The 18169-nt window shown below is 33.9% G+C and overlaps 5 protein-coding genes and 1 long non-coding RNA gene across 6 annotated transcripts; 2 read left to right on the top strand and 4 right to left on the bottom strand.

The window, feature by feature from the left end:
- Positions 1-85: 85 nt before the first annotated feature.
- Positions 86-3659, top strand: LOC101252539 (zinc finger CCCH domain-containing protein 14-like). The gene is made up of 3 exons (XM_010313756.4): positions 86-404; positions 1147-1207; positions 2670-3659. Exons 1-3 carry the CDS (start codon positions 332-334, stop codon positions 3415-3417), a joined length of 882 nt encoding a protein of 293 aa, XP_010312058.1. The 5' UTR covers positions 86-331; the 3' UTR covers positions 3418-3659.
- A 130-nt stretch (positions 3660-3789) lies between these two features.
- Positions 3790-4601, bottom strand: LOC101249875 (late embryogenesis abundant protein 46-like). The gene is made up of 2 exons (XM_019216136.3): positions 4297-4601; positions 3790-4214 (listed from the first exon to the last, which is right to left on the bottom strand). Exons 1-2 carry the CDS (start codon positions 4381-4383, stop codon positions 4020-4022), a joined length of 282 nt encoding a protein of 93 aa, XP_019071681.1. The 5' UTR covers positions 4384-4601; the 3' UTR covers positions 3790-4019.
- A 1871-nt stretch (positions 4602-6472) lies between these two features.
- On the bottom strand, positions 6473-7500 carry LE25 (Protein). The gene is made up of 2 exons (NM_001309385.1): positions 7351-7500; positions 6473-6843 (listed from the first exon to the last, which is right to left on the bottom strand). Exons 1-2 carry the CDS (start codon positions 7423-7425, stop codon positions 6652-6654), a joined length of 267 nt encoding a protein of 88 aa, NP_001296314.1. The 5' UTR covers positions 7426-7500; the 3' UTR covers positions 6473-6651.
- Positions 7501-9420: 1920 nt separating this feature from the next.
- LOC104644357 (uncharacterized) lies at positions 9421-11714 on the bottom strand. The gene is made up of 3 exons (XR_738226.4): positions 11250-11714; positions 9898-9985; positions 9421-9808 (listed from the first exon to the last, which is right to left on the bottom strand). It is a non-coding gene; the product is annotated as an uncharacterized lncRNA (long non-coding RNA).
- Positions 11715-12693: 979 nt separating this feature from the next.
- On the bottom strand, positions 12694-13944 carry LOC101250176 (late embryogenesis abundant protein 46-like). Its single transcript, XM_004249679.5, has 2 exons — positions 13750-13944; positions 12694-13356 (listed from the first exon to the last, which is right to left on the bottom strand). Exons 1-2 carry the CDS (start codon positions 13834-13836, stop codon positions 12778-12780), a joined length of 666 nt encoding a protein of 221 aa, XP_004249727.2. The 5' UTR covers positions 13837-13944; the 3' UTR covers positions 12694-12777.
- Positions 13945-15348: 1404 nt separating this feature from the next.
- On the top strand, positions 15349-17927 carry LOC101253335 (uncharacterized). Its single transcript, XM_004249125.5, has one exon. The coding sequence runs from the start codon at positions 15796-15798 to the stop codon at positions 17701-17703; it is 1908 nt and encodes a 635-aa protein (XP_004249173.1). The 5' UTR covers positions 15349-15795; the 3' UTR covers positions 17704-17927.
- The last annotated feature ends 242 nt before the right edge of the window (positions 17928-18169 follow it).

Consider the following 18169-nt stretch of genomic DNA (forward strand, 5'->3'; position numbering starts at 1 on the left):
GTAATTTGGTATAGCACGTGACCTCCTCCAATTTCTCCACGTCGTAATTTCGTCCTCCAAATAAATTTAAAAAAAATAAAATATCAAAGATATTCCTATTATTATCCACAGTTCATATATTTCTCACTCTCCTCATCTTCACGCTCTCTTCTCCTTCACCGATAAACCCTAGAAGTAGGGTTAGGGTTTTAGCTTACTGTTTTTTTTTTCATTCGTCTACTTCTACTGCTTTGCTTAGGGTTCTGCAGGCCGTAGTTATATTTTTCTTTTGTTTTTTGTTTTCAGAGTTTTTTTTTGTTCATTTGTTCGAATCTGAGTGTTTTAAGTAGCTATGGATTTCCGGAAGAGAAGCAGGAATGGAGCTGGTTCGAACTTCAATGGAGGTTTGAAGAAATCAAAGCCAGGTTTGTACGTTTAATAGATCTACTCTCGTTTTCAGTTTTATGCTTGTTTGGCCTTTTTGAATTGTCGTTTTCTCGTGTGGATCTTATGGAGGAATACTGTTTGCATTATCTGCACCGTCGTTTATGTTGTTTAGATTTTGGTATGTTCATGTATCATGTATTGAAAGCTTTTCTGTATTTCATTTGGCTCCTTTGTTGCGACTTCTCTTGTTATCGAGGGAGGTGCTAGAGCAGGAATGGCTGCTGGTTGAAGTACTTAGCTACGCTTAATTGAGTAAAATACTCTCCTGAAAAAAATAAGTAAAAAATTTATGTTTAGGAGGATGAACAGAGGCTTGCGTAAATCTTAAGAAGCGGAAGAAAATTTTGAAGAGAGACAACTTGGTGTCTTAACTGTTTACTCGGGGAACTATAATGTTTATCACTTGCAGATGGAAGAGATGAATTTCTAATAATTGAAGAAGATGAATTCTCTCTGAAATATGCATAGAAAGCCTGAAAGCTTTATCTAGGTGAAAAGGGGCTTTATACCTTTATTTACTGCGATGATGAAGGTATATCTTACAGAGTATATGGTGAACTCTCTTCTCTAATATTGAGATTCTGAGTTCCCGAGTTATAATTGAATGTAGTTCGTTTCGATGTTAATAAAGTATATTATATCTTTAAAATTTTGTCCAGCATCAATTTAGGAAGTATCAAAATTTCTAACTTGTAAAAATTAATTAATTTGGTGCAACAGAAATGGACTCCTTATCGGGTGGTATAGGAAGTAAAACGAAGCCATGCACGAAGTTTTTCAGGTTCAAATCTTTCCCACCTAATGACATTTTTTAACTTTAAATTTGCTGTGGAGTATCAAGTGCAAGATCCAAACATTCAGTATTTTCCTGTTGTGAGAAATTTAAAAGCATAAATATTCGCCCTTGAGGGCCGAGGCTGAGGTTGATGAATTCTCAATAAATTGTGTAATAGTTAATGATGAGACAGATGTCTGTTAACGATGTCCATAGAGATAAATATTTACCTGCTGTGATACTCTTGGAAGAGAGGGGAACTCTAAAATAAAATATTGTCACAGTCCTCCAAAGTTTTTATCTACTATATACTGCAATGAATTTTTTCAAGCCTTAATATGTTTCAAACAGGTAAGTAATTCTTTTTTTAACTGTAAAGCTGCTCAGAGTTGGTATAATCCATGTAGAGGTATTTATATGATATCCCAAATGACTGAATCTCAGTTTTCTGTGTCTACAAGATAGTGGACTTCTTAAAAAGTTTGAGTTGCAAAATGGTATGCTAGGCATCTGCGGGACACTTTACCATTTGATGCTTTATTTTACAAGTACATGCCATATCCTTTTTGAAAGAGCAATGAGCTTGGATTTAGGTGCTGTCCTTTTTCTTCAGTTCAGAAGGCTTGAATTGTTGCTGAAATTTTGTCTTTGTGATGCTCTTCAATTACATGAAAGGAAGTACTACAGTCATAAACTTTTTAAATCAATGCATTCTTAGCTAAGATAGAACATAGTGCCAGCTCACGATCCAAGATGGTGTATCAAGTTATCAAGAGGCTCAGTTGTTGTCTGCACATACATTAGGTTGGTGTTCATAAGGATTCTTTTATTTTATTCAAAGGAGTAGTCTTAGAGAACCCGTGCTTGTCTTAAAAGTTATTAGATTGTGATGAAACAGGCCAAAATAAAGCAAATAACCTGAAGGATTCAGTCAATTCGACCTGATTTTTTGTTTGTTCAATTTTCCTCAATGTCAATCGAAGTGAGTACTTTTTTATGTTCATTGCTTTGGATGAATAACAGGGAGAGTTGTATATTTTCTTCATTTGAACATCACTTGTTTCAAAAAACCAGTTGTTTCAAATGTTCTTCTCATTGGAGATTGGAGAGGGCAAAAGGGAAGTAGTTGTACTGTGTCTTCTTGGTGATTGTCTGATTGGAGCATAGGAAGTTAGCAATCCCTTTTTTGCAGCTCTGTTGTATGTATATATTGGTTGCAGTTATCCACCATTGTTAAAAGCACCTGAGTGCAACTAGAGTGCTTGCTCTTTATGTTCTATGGGATGCCCTTTCCCTTGTTCTTAGAATATGGTCTGGATAAGATTCTCATTTGCATAGGTATACTAGTCCTGTTATGGTGAACTGATAATATGTGCTGCCTGGATCATACCTCTTTGCTGATATTGAGATGGGAATTATGTTTTTGACCTGGTTTGGAGTTGATTTTGTTCGATTTGTTTTTACACAGCATTGCTGGCTGCCCATTCGGTGAGAGCTGTCATTTCCTTCATCACGTCCCTGGTGGCTACAATGCTGTGGCCCAGATGATGAACTTAGGATCAGCTCCAGCATCAAGAAATGTGGCTGCACCACCCATGTCCAATGGAAATGCTCCTGCTGTGAAAACCAAACTTTGCAACAAATTCAACACAGCTGAGGGATGCAAATTTGGAGACGCATGCAATTTTGCTCACGGGGAATGGCAAATTGGTAAGCCGATTGTGCCATCACAGGAAGATCCACGTGCCATGGGTGTTGGACCTGCTCCTAGTCGTTTTGGTGGGCGGACAGAGCCTGCTGTTTCTGGACCTGCTTCTAGCTTTGGTACCACGGCAACTGCAAAGATCAGTGTGGATGCTTCTCTCGCTGGAGCAATCATTGGGAAGGGTGGTGTGAACTCTAAGCAGATTTGTCGACAGACGGGAGCAAAGCTGGCAATCCGGGAGCATGAAACAGATACAAATCTCAGAAACATTGAACTGGAGGGTACTTTTGAACAAATTTCTCAGGCTAGTGCTATGGTAAGAGAGTTGATCAACAGCCTTGGTCCAGTAGGTGGCCCTGGAAGAGATCCGGCTGGTCGTGGCGGCCCTGCCCCTCCTATGAACAATTACAAGACGAAGCTCTGCGAGAATTTTGCTAAAGGGTCTTGCACTTTTGGGGATAGGTGCCACTTTGCCCACGGGGATGCTGAAATGCGCAAAACAGGGGTGTGACTTTAAGAAGGCAACTTCTTCCCTGTGTTACCCTGCTTGTGGTTGGTCATGCTGATACATTGTATATCTCAATTTTGGGCTCTAGTATTACCTAGGCATGATTTGGTATCTTCTTAACAGTACACTACTAATTCTAGCTTTTTTTGAGTTGTGTTAGTTGCTTATTAGCTCTGTTTTCTCTGTACTTCCATTTATTTGATAAATCCCTTCAATATCTTAGTAGGTTTTGATTGTTGTCTGAAGGATTTTGCTTCTCGGAGGGCCTTTGAACCATTAATCGTTTTCTTTAGCGGGATGTATATCTCCATTAGTACTTCTGCTTCAAGTTTGTTTTTCTATCTAACATGAAAACTACTACTTGCATCAAGTCAGTTTGTCATTTGGAATAAACTAATTTGCATTTCTTGAAACATACAATAATCAGAAAATATAACAACACGAAGAAGAGGGGTAATTATACCCCTCAAAAACCTATTACCAATTGAAGCACCTAAATGTAGTGTCATTAAAGGTAATATTAGGCTTCAATTGCCAAATATTTATTGAATTCTCTGCTTAACCCGTAACTTTATTGTGCTCCTCCCGAGCTTAACTAGCCCTGGCTAGCAGTTATGAGGGTGTCCAGTGGTTGTGTTTGAATAATGTGGCCTCCCGGTGCCTGTGCCGGCGCCGTGGTGGAGAGCTGCATTCCGGTCTTGAGTTGCGTGCTTATTCATCTCTGCTTCATAAATCCTTCCATCTTTCTTCTCTGTTGCCACTGCTTTCTCTGTTGGATCATTGGCTTTCATCTTGTCCACCTTTTATAACAAACAAATTAAAACGAATCGAGGAAATTAACTGATAAAATTATAAATGAAAAAGTGAAAGAAAAAAAAAAACCTTTTCTTGGACAGTAGCTTTCGTTTTTTCCATGCCAGATTTTGCCGAAGCGGCAACATTTGATGCTTTTTCCTTCAATGACTGCATTTTCTTGTTCTAATAATTATCCTTAATAGTTTCTGTTAATGTAAAAATACACTTATTTTAAGCTTCGATTATCACGATTTAAATATATTTGGTCAATGAGTAAACGGTATAAGCATCTTACATTATCGATTTTCACTAACATTTTGACATCTGTTGAAACAGGTGTTAGAGTTCATCGAATTGTTAGCAAAATGTCTGAAGTAGAGACTTTTCATGATGAGGAAAAAAAATGGAATTTTCTTTAGTGTTTCATGTTGGTTTTTACTTGAATAAAAGTCATGGCAATGGCCAATGAGCAACAAATTCCAAGGAGATGAAATTAATAAATGACAATATTTTGAATAATGGTTTTCCTAACAATGAGATAAGTATAATATAATAAAATGATTTCTGTCTCCAAGTAAGCAGTACAATTAGAAATCATCTTCATTGTTAACTAAAATTAATAAATGTAATGTGGGATCTCTATCATATTATCATATAAGAATATAGTGGAAAAGCCATATTGATTTTCTATTTTCTATTTTAATTTTAGAATAACACTAACTTGGAAATGGAGAAAGTAGTATTATTCAACTTCTAAGGTCCCAAATATGATATTTATAAAATTTTACAGGGGACTTTTTAGAAAAATTTTTGTTTGAACTGTCATATGCCAATTATGTTTCTTAAATGACAATATTTTTCATTAATTTAAGCTAGAGCCCTACAAATTTATGAAAAACAATTAAAAAATTCATCAATCTTTGTACACTTATAAATGAAGAAACCATAATTCATAAACACCAGATTGATAAATCACACGCTCTTCCATATTTTTAAATTAAATATCCACTAATCTAACTCTTCATTTAATCTTCTTATATATTATTTTTTCATATATACACTATATGAGCAGCGGCAAAAAATTATATCAAGACAAAAAAAATACATGATTAAAATAATTTAAAAATATTATTTTGGGTACGTGTAATTAATACAAACCACTCCTTCAACCTGTTTATCTAATTCTTCAAATTTTAAATTCCTTGTCAAAAATTTAAATTTCTTATAAAAAATTCTAAACATTCACGTCAAAAATTTAAATTTCTTATAAAAAATTCTAAACATTCACGAGTAGGAGCGATTAATACCTAAAGTAAAAATGACTTAAAATGCTTAGTACCTAAAGTAAAAATCAGCTAAACTTAAATTATTCCCTTCAACCTTTTTATCTAATTCTTCAAATTTTAAATTTCTTTATCTAATTCTTCAAATTTTAAATTTCTTACCAAAAGTTCTAGACACAGAAACAGCTTAAAGCATATTAGTATCTGAAGTAAAAATGACTTAAAATGCATATTAGTGCCTAGTAAAAATCAAACAGATAAAACTTAAATTATTAATAATTTTTTTTAAATTAATTTTTTAATAATATAATCATTTTTATTTTAAATTATTTTTTATAAAATATTAATATTCTAAATAAATTAAATTTCTTAATTTCGTCATTTCTTTTAATAATTCTTCCTTTAATAATTTCTTGATGAAAAATTCACTTTTTTTATTGAAGTGATCCATATTTGTTAACTTATTATTATTAAAAATGAAACCCCTAGATTAAAACACAAGCATTTTTCTCAGAAAAGGGTAACTTCTCACGCCCGAAAAAACCCGTGGAAAAGGAAAACCACCGATTCTGGGATGGAAGCTTCTCTTACTAATTCTCACCCCGAGGAAACGAGGGGGGCAAAAAACTTCTAGAATGGAAGTTTCTCCAACTAATTCTCACCCCGAAGGAACTCGAAAGGCGAAAAGCCACCGCTTCTAGAATGAAAGCTTCTCCTTCTAAGGTTACTAATTCTCACCCCGAGGAAATGAGGGAGGCGAAAAACTTCTAGAATGGAAGTTTCTCCAACTAATTCTCACCTCGAAGGAACTCGAAAGGCGAAAAGCCACCGCTTCTAGAAGCTTCTTACTAAAAATAGAAGCCCTTAAATTGGAAAGGCTAAAACACCTACTATTTTTTTTAGAAGTGTGAAGCCACCACGCCACCACGGTATATAAACGTACCTATCCAAAAGTGAACTGATGTGAAACAAAACAATTATAGGAAGAGTTACCACTTCATTTATTTATTTAATTTGGTGTCAAATCTTAAAAGCCAACACCCACACAAAAGTGTGTCATCACATCACTTCCCATATAACAAAGCAAAAAGAAAAAAAAGAAAAAAAAAAGAGAAAATCAAAATTAAAAGCAACTAGCTTCATTTCTCCTTTTTTTCTTCTAGAAAGTTGTATGATTGCCAGTGGCACCATAACCAGTAGTTCCAGTTCCAGTGGTAGCAGCTCCTTGTTTTTCAGCTGCATGTTGTGCTTTTGCATCTCTCTTACCCATCTCCGCCGCTGCAACCCTATCCTCTTTCTTCTCCGTCGCCATCTCTTTCTTCAACGGATCCCTCGTCGTCATCCTCTCCGCCTACACAAATACGATGGGTTATCAAAATTAAAATCAACGAAATTTTAACATAATACGTACACTTAATTTCACGGATAATTATGACTTTTAACTCTGACTGTGCACTTAAAAATGCACAAGACTAGATATTGACACAATACATATAGAACAGACGCCACACAGGACATCAATTTGCCATACAGGCTATTATGGAGGACAAATATGTCCACTCATTTGATCTTGTACAAATTTAAATACTACTTAATACATACCTAAAATAAGAGTATAACAAAAGTTTTTACAGATTCAAATACCTACTTCTGTAGGCTCAACGTTTAAAATCATGATTATCAACTGATGTCGAATTAAAAATCTAAGTTTATATACATTTTTAGTGTAATTTGCCCAAAATATTTTTTAAACGAGTAAATAAACCTCATTTATTAACTCTATCCATCATTCAAATTCAACTTAACTAGCACATAAACAATTAAAAAGAAAATCTATTAAAAGCAAGGAATTGGAAACCTTCTCTTGAACATTGGCTTTGGTTTTCTCCATGCCAGCTTTGGCTGCAGATGCTGCGTCCTTTCCTGTCTGCATTTTTCTGTTTTTCTTAACTTAAATCAATATAATTCGTTTTCTTCTCTTCTTCTTTCTAGAGTCTTTCGTAATTTCGTTTTATTACGAAAAATTACGAAAATTACTTTATATAGGAGTTGGATGGGTAACCTAGTGATGCCACGTAAATATTTATAAACGTACGCGTGGTGAGTCATGAGATGTAGAAACTTTGAGGTCATGACACGTTTTGTTTTTCAGTAATTGAATAGATAGACATGTTAATTCCTTTTTTGGATTTGTATCAACAAGATAGTCCATGCAAAGATGACTTTGAACTCTATGTCTTTTATGTAATAAATAATGATTACTTCTTTTTTTTTAAAAAATGCAGAGTATTTTCTGTGTTTGCTGGACAGACTAAAATTGGAAATATATTTTATTTGCATAAAAATGAGAAACAAGAGAATTGATCGTCGATATAGTTATATTACTATTGAATATGGAATAATATAGTTACTAATGAAATATTCGATTATTGCTGTAACAATAGTCTATTTGAATATAGTGATGACGCACTTATCTTTGCTCTCTATTACTTATTATTATCGAGTTAAAGCAAAGCTTTTGAATAAGGATTCTGTTAAATCATGCGTTTTTCGTTTTAAAATTTATATAATACTATAAATTAATTTTTAATATATATATATATATATATAAATAGTATTTTCGACATCTTTAAAATTGATATAGAGACCTTTATTACATAACAAATATATAATAAACCGTTAGAACTCACTCATACGGAAGAAAATATGCGCTATTAATAGACAAAAGTATTTGATAACTGGGGAAATTAAATAGACTTTTAACATTGAAAATCAGAATCAACTAGGACATAAATAAAATATTGAATCGATTTTTTTAAAAAAAAAAATCAAGATAATAGCTATAAATAGTCATTAAAAAAGAGTAGAAAATTGAGCCTATATGAGTGAATGATATGCTCCAAAGCACCTAAATGAATCTTAACCTAATTACTTGGTATAAGACTACTCTCCTACGGAAAAGACCCGTCACCTGCTTGTCTATCTATCTCTCTTAATACTAGATTGATAATGGCCGTGCAAGCACCGGCCCAACACGTAGCGTATTAAGTTTCAACCGATACAATTTTGCATAACACAATTAAGTAACATACTATATTGAATTAAATAAAGGACAACTTTCACATATAGCAAACAAAAAATTTATATTTGTATGCTATAGTAAACTTTGCATAATTGCGCTCCATAGCAAACATAAAACTTTATAATTCGCTATACATATACAATTGTATAATTCGCTGGTCTAAATTGTATAATTCGCTGGCCTATTTCGCTGCAATTGTATAATTTGCTTTGTATACAGTTGAATCAAATTAAAATGTATGTATATTGCCTAATTATAAGTGTATAGCAAGAAGATATATATTTTTCTCGCTTTATACAAAAACAGAAACACAATATATACACTTCTGTTGTATAAAGCTAGAGAAAATTATATTTCACTGCAATTGTATAATTCGCAATTGTATAATTCGTTGGCCTTTTTCTCTGCAATATTTGAAGTAAAATGTTTGTAAATTGTATAATTAAGTGTATAACACGAAGATATATATTTTTGCATGTATATATACAATTTTCTCTCGCTTTATACAAAACAGAAACAGAATTATACACTTCTGTGTATAAAGCGAGAGAGGTGAACGAGAATGGAGAGTGGCGAGCGAGATTTTTGGGAGAGAGACGCTGGCAAATTTGTGGCGAGCGAGATTATTGGGAGAGAGACGCTGACAAATTTTAGCTAACGTTTGCTATGGAGCACAATTAAATCAAACCCTAGCTATTCTATTTATTTTAGGTTATTAGTTTGCTATTATATACAATTTTTCCTTAAATAAATTATAATAAATATTATTTTTCATAAAAAAGGGTATTATATGACTATTTTTTATATATAGCTGCAAAATAGACACTATGCGTCTCCAACAACAAATTCACAACCACAATTATTTCATCTCTATGCTTTGTTCAGTTTTGTAGCAAGTTCATATATGATTTGCACTGAGCTAGGAAATAGCTTCATCTTACATGTAAAGAGTACTTACAAACTCATAACTACATAGGCTACTTACAAACTCATAACTATGTAGGCTACTTTCTTCCTTTGATAATGGAAACATATTTCTTTTGTTTCATGCATACATCCTAGCAAACAACACCCATTTATCAACAGGTCGTATATAACTACAAAGGGATCAATGTCTTCCTGAATCAATATTTTCAGCAATGATACCTTTGGCTGTCTTAACGCCTTTCATATGTTCATGGGAGGTTTCAAAAATGTTTGGTTAATGCTCCATCCACCCCATCCACCTCCAATTCTGAAAAAGTAAAAAGGAATTATTATGTATATATAGTTTCACTATTGATTCTCTAACATCATAAGTGTTGTCTTTAATAGGTATCCTACCTTGGTTGTGAATTTTGAAGGTATGGAGATACCCTTAGAACTTTAGGGGAAGTCAAATGGTGTTAATTCCAGCAAAAGTACCTTCACACTGTTTAAAAAAATCATTAAAAAAAAAGATCCTGCACACAACACAGTGAAAACTGAGGGCAACATATAAAGGAGCTTAATTTGTTCGGTCTCTACTAAAGTATTGCTTACCAATAGTATAATAATAAATGAGCGAGGTTTAACTGAAAGCATCACCGGTTGAGTTAAAGCAGAATGAAAATTCACAGATTTTGCCTTCACAATAAATATTATGACGTGAAGTAACGTTCTCAAACTATATTTTCCATCCCTTGCATGTAAAAGAAAAAGATCGACAACAAGCAGCTTATGCAGTTACGTAGAAACAATTTATAGACGAAGTATGATGTAACCTTAAATAATTAAGGCAGCTATATATAACAAACACATTTGCTTACCCAAGTGGTGTTGGATTTTTTCAATCCCTGCATAATATTATATAGGCATCATACATGAATGTGTCCTTAATTAAGAGCTTCAGCTCTACTCCTTCCTCAGTTCTACTAAGTGCCCTTTCATGAATGGAAGGAAAGGAAGTAGGACGACCAAGAGGCAACCTTACCCAAGGTCAAGCAATTTGTCAAAAGTAAGCTTGTATAGAGGTGAAACAAGTAGAATTGGAATAAATAGTTTGAATGAGAAGTAAATGATTACCACAACAACAATCATAAAAATTTTAGACAAACATATGAATCCAAGGTAATAAACAATCAAAGAGAAAGATAAATTGAAGAAGATAAACAATGATATTCAAAGCAAACAAAAGATTAATACTCCATCATGAAGTTAGTCATAATAACAGAGACGGAAACCTACAAGAAACATTCAGAATAATTAATAGTTGGGTTAATTTTTTAAGCCGCTTAACTTATATACACTTCAATTGAAAATAGATTAAAATGTAGTACAAATATTTTTATCTCGGAAAACCTCTAATTTGAGGAAGAGAGCCAGAGAGGTAATAAATAACAAAATTCAAATTTAGAAAAGAAATATAGAAACATTAAAATCAAATTTGATTGAGAAACACAATTTTCAGATTCAGTTACAATGTTGATAAGTGAATAGTGAGTCAAATGACTACAATTCTGGAGAAATAACAGGGTGATTTTTATCTCAATGTTTGCCCTAATTCAAGTTCTTACCAACATAAAAATCAAAATTTCATGAACCCAAAAATTAGAGTTGACAAATACGTAAATAGGAACTCTAATCTATATGCACAAACACAATTCAATGAAAAAATTGAGAACAAAGAGAAAAAAATAACCGAGGGAAAAAAGTACCTTAATGCTCTAAACAACGACGTCATCTCGGCACACAAACTTTTTGATAAAACTCCGCACCGAACCATTTACCTCTGGAACTCCTTAATTTGAGGTTATGCTAGAGCCCACAAATTTAGAAATGCATTTTCGCTGTTTAATGATGTGCTTCATTCTGAAAGCCTGATAACTTCACTTATGCATGCCTTGTAAAAGCCAGCTCTGAGAATTTTGATTTGCACAGCTTAAGAGTATTACATGGAGGGGTTGTTCTATCTGGGTTGCAGTTGGACTTTATCTGTAGAGATCTTCGTGAAAGCTTATAGGGATAAAGCTCAAGAATGGAAGCCACGTATAAGAAAAATTAGATGATCACACAGACACATGGAAACAAAATAGAACTGTATGGAGATGAAACAGACATGTTGATTAAGCTCTTTCTAATATAAGAGAAAATAATAATAAATAAATAATAATTTTAAAGTCTAAACGAAATAAAATAGGGAAAATGCACAAGTACCCCCTCAACCTATGCTCGAAATTCAGAGACACACTTATATTTTACTAAGATCCTATTACCCCTGAACTTATTTTATAAGTAATTTTCTACCCCTTTTTAGCCTAAGTGGCACTAGTTTTGAAAAAAAGTCAAAACTCGTTGGGCCTACAAGATAGTGTCACGTAGGCTAAAAAGGGATAAAAATTATTAATAAAATAAGTTCAGGGGTAATAGAACACCTTAGTATAGTATAAGTGTGTCTCTCAGATTTCGGGCATAGGTTGAGGGGGTATTTGACATTATCCCAATAAAATATTATCAAAAGTTTCAAATGATATATAAATTATCTAAAACAGTAAAATTGCTGAAACAACAACGATTTCCTCCGCTAAAAAAGCAAAATCAACAAATTATTTTATATTTGATTTTTTCAAGAAATTTTGATATTTATTTTTTTTAAAAAAATCACATTTTGCAATATTTTGCTTTTTACGGCAAAAAAATAGCCACAATTTTATCATTTTGATTAATATTAAATTATATAAATTTTAAAATTTTTATTAATATTTAATATCATTTCCGAATTCAACAATAATTAGTAATTTCTTTTTATATCATTTAAGCTAAGCTCCGAATTCAACAATCGTTATTAGTCCCTTGGCGATAGAACAAAGTATATTTGAAGTAATCAACAAACTATATTCTACGCATATAGATATAGTTCAAAGTTTTATATAATTAGGTAAAAACCTAAGTAGTCTCCTTTTTACGGATATATAGTTGTATATACATGTTGAAATTTACTTTAAATTGTATGTTTTTATTACAACAATGATGAATTTTATTCAAATTGTAATTTATTCGATTTTGAGACTGTTTCTTAATTGTAATATGAAATTTGAAATCTTAATATAAACATGACTAGATGGGTGATGTACACTACTCAAAAACTCTTTGAGAAACAAGTAAAAAACTCAGGCTACACGGTTTACATAACATTAGAAGTATAAATCTTACAACTCTCACAAGAAAAACTTCCTAGCTAGCTAATTAAATGGCAGAATCAGAACCATGAAGCCCACCAGTATTAGGGCCTTGAACCGTATCTCTTCCGCTTCCTGCGGTGGTCCCTGGTAGATAATCGCTCCCTGTGGTCCCGGTTGAGTGCTCCGCTGCCAGGCCTCGTGGCATCACACCAGTAGCATGCCCTGGTGTAGTGCCACGTGTACCAGTAGTGTGACCGAGACCAGTATGATCCGTGGTGTGACCGAGATCAGTATGACCCGCGGTACCATGTGTCCCGGTGGTGTGACCGAGACCAGCATGACCCGCGGTTGGGACATGCGTACCAGTGGTGTGACCGAGACCAGTATGACTCGCGGTAGTACCATGAGTAGCAGTAGTGGTGTGACCGAGACCAGTGTGACCTGTAGCCGTGCCATGTGTTCCGGTGATGCCACCACCGGTAGCAGTATAAGCAGTAGTTCCTCCAGTGGCAGCCGCTTGTCTCGAGGCTGCGTTCTGCTCCTTCGCCGCCAGCTTATCCATCTCCGCTTGATGGATTCTCTGCTCCTTCTTCTCTGTTGCCATTTGTCTTTGCACTGGGTCACTTGTCGTCAGTTTCTCCGTCTGTTCAAACAAAATTTCAATTAAATCTATTATAACATATGAGTTGCAACAAATCAGGTGTATATAGAGTCATTTTCTTTGTGAATTAATCTGATTTTATAAAACTCCCTCCTTCTCATTTTGTAACACATTTCACATTCCATATATGTTTTAACATATATTGTTGAATTGATATTTTGAGTTATTAATTATTGTAATTAAAAAATATACTCATCTCAAAAAAAAAAAAAAACTATTTCACTTCCGAGAAACGAAAAAAGTGCTATATAAATGAAAGAGAGGGAATGTATGTGTTTTTCACTAATAACCAAAAAAGTAACTAAACAAACTATATATACCCTTATAGAGTTTACAAGGGTTACTTTAAATTTAAAAAAATGGGGTAGAAAAGACCTTCTCTGTAACAACTGCCTTTGTTTTCTCCATGCCAGACTTAGCTGAAGCGGCAACATTAGCTGCTGTTTGCTTTGCTGCTTCCATCTTCAAATTATTCCTCCTTTATTTTTTTTTGGTTATGTTGATTGATTAATTAGGTCTGATTCGTTTAGAAAATATGATTCGATGGGGGCTATAATATAAAGTTTATTTTGATTATAAATGACGCACAGGATAAAATTGTTCATTGTTTGGCATGATTTAAGAAGAACATTGGGGGGGGTGATGCCACGTGGAATTAAAGTGATACGTGGATACATATACGGGTTGGATGCATGAGATTCAAACACGTTTATAAAATTTTGTCAAAATGATAAAAATTGCTTGCGGCTTAAGTTGTGAGGATTTGGTTTGCCTCGTCCATTTTTACTTAATTCAATTTAAAATAAAATATTAATATGAATGATATTATGTTAACTACAAGTATTTAAAAATTACAATCTATAGAAAATTGTCTAGCTTACATGTTTTTAAGTTTTATGGTCGTAAATAAGTTGGAACACATTTTGAATCAAATGGTCATGTTTGTTTTATAGTGTGATTAATTAGTACTAAAGCTAATAATTAAGTGAATTTTACGCGATTTGTTGCGTATCCTCGCTAGAAATAAAGATTCGATCAAGTAATATTAAGTCAGGTAGTATTTCATGACCTTATATAATTTATGACATGTGTATCTATAAAATAATTTATGACTGAAATTCATTTAAATTATGTACTCATTATAATAATAAAATAATAAAGTTGTCTACTTTTTTACTTTTTAAAACTACAAAAAATAAAGCTGTCAATTTTTTTAAAAATTATTATATAAATAATTAAGTGTATCCAACTAATATTTTGAAGAAAAAAAATTAAGATCGACGGAAATAAATAAATTTTCTGATTTTTTATCCGTCAAACTTATTTGTGAGTACTTTTACACCCGTTTTCTCGAAATTCTAAAGCAATCTCTAAAAATAAATCAAACCTAAAAGCACAATTGAATTATAAATAGAAATTCTACTTAAGAATGTGATAATAGATTTTCTTTTTTAAAAATACTTATGTGGAGATTTTCAAATAATTATAAAAAAAAAAATTTAATCAGATTCTTCAGAAGTGTCGAGTTCTTCAAAAATAGTACTAATTTGAAAAATTCAATACAAATACAAGGTTTCGCAGGTAAAAGAATCAGGAAGTCCGCATATTGTCGCTAGTCTAATTTTTTTGTTGAAAATATTAGTTAGGATACACTTAAATGTTTTATTTGATAATTTTAAAAAATAAAAATAATTGATGATTTTATTGTTTTTATTATTATAATGAATATATAATTTAAATAGATCTCAACATAAGTTATTATATAGTACACATAGCATGAATCTATAAAGCCGTTGAATATAACTTGACCTAATTATATTTGATCGTAGTCATCCCATTGAAATATCAATTCTTGAGTTGACAATTAGAATTTAATAAATTATTTTAAATTAAATATATTGAAAAAACTATTCATTTTTAAATACGTAAGTTACTCCAACATCATATACTTCCTAGAATTCAAAGAAGTGATACTCTGATAATGTAATTTTTTAAACTTTATTGAATGATTCATAATATTCAAATATATTTATTAAATTAAATTTTAGAAATAAATTAATGGAGTGCCTTATTTTTTTTAAAATTTATTAATCCATAAAAGGGCAATTTTGATTTTTGTCCATTACATTGGATCTCAGCAACCCGACCCATTTAACAATTGCTCCGAAACTGATCATCTCCTCCTTCCAAATCCCGTCAACATTTGCTCCGGTCATAGTACTATCTCTCTCCGATCTCTGCAATTGAGAGGAGCTCAGCCAAAATTCTCTGCACAGTTCTCAAGTAAGTAATCTCTCTTCCAATCTTCTCGTATAAGCATGATCTAGTTTGAATCCACGCTTCAGATACAGAAATTGTTAGCTTTAAGCAAGACTTTGTGTGCAAAATTTAGCAAAGATCTGGTGAAGATCTACCCGAAAAATGTCTTGTTTGGCACTTTCTCTGCAACCCACTAATGGACCTGATATCTTACTCCAAACCCGTGAATGGTTTCCACCATCTCGAGCCCTAATGGCACTTTCAGCTTTTCGCCAGACGCGTCTTGCATTTTCCAAACAACCACAACAACCTACCGCTGAGTCATATCCTTCCGATCCTACTATGTCACTTGGTGATGACCCACTTGCTGCTTCTTCGGGTCAAGTTATTGTTGGGGTGGAATCGAGGTATCGGGTTGTGTATCGTCTTGTGAACTCGATTTATGTGCTTGCTATTACTACTGCTGATGATAATGATAAGGATATGGTTGTTAATAATGTGTTTGAGTGTATTAGTATTGTGAATCAAGCTGTTTCTGTGGTGGTTACTGCGTGTCGTGGTGTAGATGTGACACCGGAGAAGTTAGCTAAGAAATACGCGGAGATTTATATGGCGTTGGATATTGTGTTGAGAGGGGTGAGTAATATTAGGTTGGCGGCTATGTTGGCGTCTATGCACGGGGAGAGTATAGCAAAGATGGTGCATTCGGCTGTTCATACAGAGAATAAGATTAGGGGAGGTGATAGTTGGGTGAATGTGGAGGCACATTCATTGGAACAAGAAGGTGGATTGGAGACATTCTCGAAAGCGTTGTTTGAGTTGCCTCAGGAGACGTTGGAGGCGGGAGATGAAGTGGCAGCCACATTGGCGATTACGGGTGGAGAAAAGGAGGAGGAGAAAATTGAGGAGATTGAGGTGGAGCAGGATCCATTTGCAGCAAGTGATAAGATTAATCAGCCAGAGTCCTTGATGGGTGGTTTTAAGAAGGACAAGGCTAATGAGAGTTCAGATGTCGCAAAGGCATTGGCAGGGCTTGACGTGACTACCCTGCCACCTGCTGCAGCTAGCCAGTCAACTCACATCGGTGTGGAAGGGTTTGAAGGAGAGTATGGAGGGATAGAATTTAGTAATGAAGGATCAACACTGCGAGAAGATTTTGAAGGCATCAATGATGCCTGGGGTGGTGGTTTAGATGCTTCTGAATATGTGGGTACGAAAAAGGTGAAGAAAGATCAAGGACTTGGTGGGCTTGAATTACTGGCGACCAGTGAACCACCAAAAGCTGCAGCTGGAGCCACTGCTGAGGGTGCTGGGAAGAATCTTGAGGATATTTTGGTGAAGAAAATGAATGGTCCAGAAATGTTTATTACCGAGGAGATCAGTGCCGAGTTCAGAGAATCATTGCTTGCTAGAGTTGGTTTGATGGGCATTGTTTACTTAAGAACCCTGCCGCCAAAGTCTTCCGATGATAAGGAAACTGAGTTTTCTTTCAAGGTTGAAGACACTGCTGCTGTTAAAAGGTTTGTCATGCAAAATTCTCGTGTGAGCAGCCTTGGGAATGGTCTGTTTCATGTAAAGACAGCACCATCAAATGAGCCTATACCAATTATTAAGTACAGTTTGCTACCGCGTTTAACTCCGTTGCCTTTGAGGATTCGACTTGTTAAGCGTCTTAGCGGGTCATTACTTTCTGTAATGCTGCAGTACGTTGCAAATCCTGATATTCCAGTTCCATTAACCGATGTGACCTTTGTCCTGAAATTGCCAGTGGACCCAACATTATTGAAAGTTTCACCTAAAGCTGTGTTGAACCGCTCTGAGAGAGAACTGAAATGGCATGTTGATGAGATTCCGCTCAAGGGTCATCCTGGCAAATTGAAGGCGAGGTTCCCCATTGATATTAATGATGATGATGATGTGGTAGAGCTAGAGCTTTTTGGTTATGTAAAGTTTTCATCCCAAGGAACTAGATCTTTGTCTGGCATTTCTCTGCAGCCGGCTTTAGAGGGCAAGACTGATTTTTATGAGGTTGATCACAGGTATTCAAGTGGAGTTTACACATGCAACTAAGCATCAATGACTTCTTTTCTTGGTTTAAAATTTGTGTGTCTTTGTGCTTTCTATATTTTAACATCGTATGAGTTATCAAAGTATTTGCAGCTTTCTTTGAATGTACTAGCATGTAATTTAGATGATCTTGTTGTTGAGGAATTTTGTTTAAATCTTCCCAGTCTTTTTCTTTATGTAATGGAACAAAAGATTTTTTTATATCTGATATATCTTGTTTAAATAAAGTCTTCTTATTTTTGGATCCTGACATCTAACATCATTTAGAGTAATATGATCTTAAAAAAGCCAGCTATAACTATTTTTTTGGGGTGGAATATTTTATCTTTTAGTAAAATAAAGTACACAAGGAAGGGGATATAAATCTTAGTCAGAGACTCAGATCCTAACTAGAGGCTGTTTATTCAATCAATGGATCAATTACGTCTCAATTTCAAACTTGGCGACCACATAAAAGATTTAAGATTTT

Source organism: Solanum lycopersicum, chromosome 10 (genome assembly GCF_036512215.1).
Source record: "Solanum lycopersicum chromosome 10, SLM_r2.1".
Taxonomy (NCBI): domain Eukaryota; kingdom Viridiplantae; phylum Streptophyta; class Magnoliopsida; order Solanales; family Solanaceae; genus Solanum; species Solanum lycopersicum.

Coding starts and splice junctions, on each gene's coding strand:
- LOC101252539 (XM_010313756.4), top strand. CDS start 332: ATGGATTTCCGGAAGAGAAGCAGGAATGGAGCTGGTTCGAACTTCAAT. Junction 405..1,146: donor TTTGAAGAAATCAAAGCCAG/GTTTGTACGTTT, acceptor TTGGTGCAACAG/AAATGGACTCCTTATCGGGT. Junction 1,208..2,669: donor CCATGCACGAAGTTTTTCAG/GTTCAAATCTTT, acceptor GTTTTTACACAG/CATTGCTGGCTGCCCATTCG.
- LOC101253335 (XM_004249125.5), top strand. CDS start 15,796: ATGTCTTGTTTGGCACTTTCTCTGCAACCCACTAATGGACCTGATATC.
- LOC101249875 (XM_019216136.3), bottom strand. CDS start 4,383: ATGCAGTCATTGAAGGAAAAAGCATCAAATGTTGCCGCTTCGGCAAAA. Junction 4,215..4,296: donor AAGCTACTGTCCAAGAAAAG/GTTTTTTTTTTT, acceptor TTGTTATAAAAG/GTGGACAAGATGAAAGCCAA.
- LE25 (NM_001309385.1), bottom strand. CDS start 7,425: ATGCAGACAGGAAAGGACGCAGCATCTGCAGCCAAAGCTGGCATGGAG. Junction 6,844..7,350: donor AAGCCAATGTTCAAGAGAAG/GTTTCCAATTCC, acceptor GTATTTGTGTAG/GCGGAGAGGATGACGACGAG.
- LOC101250176 (XM_004249679.5), bottom strand. CDS start 13,836: ATGGAAGCAGCAAAGCAAACAGCAGCTAATGTTGCCGCTTCAGCTAAG. Junction 13,357..13,749: donor AGGCAGTTGTTACAGAGAAG/GTCTTTTCTACC, acceptor TTGTTTGAACAG/ACGGAGAAACTGACGACAAG.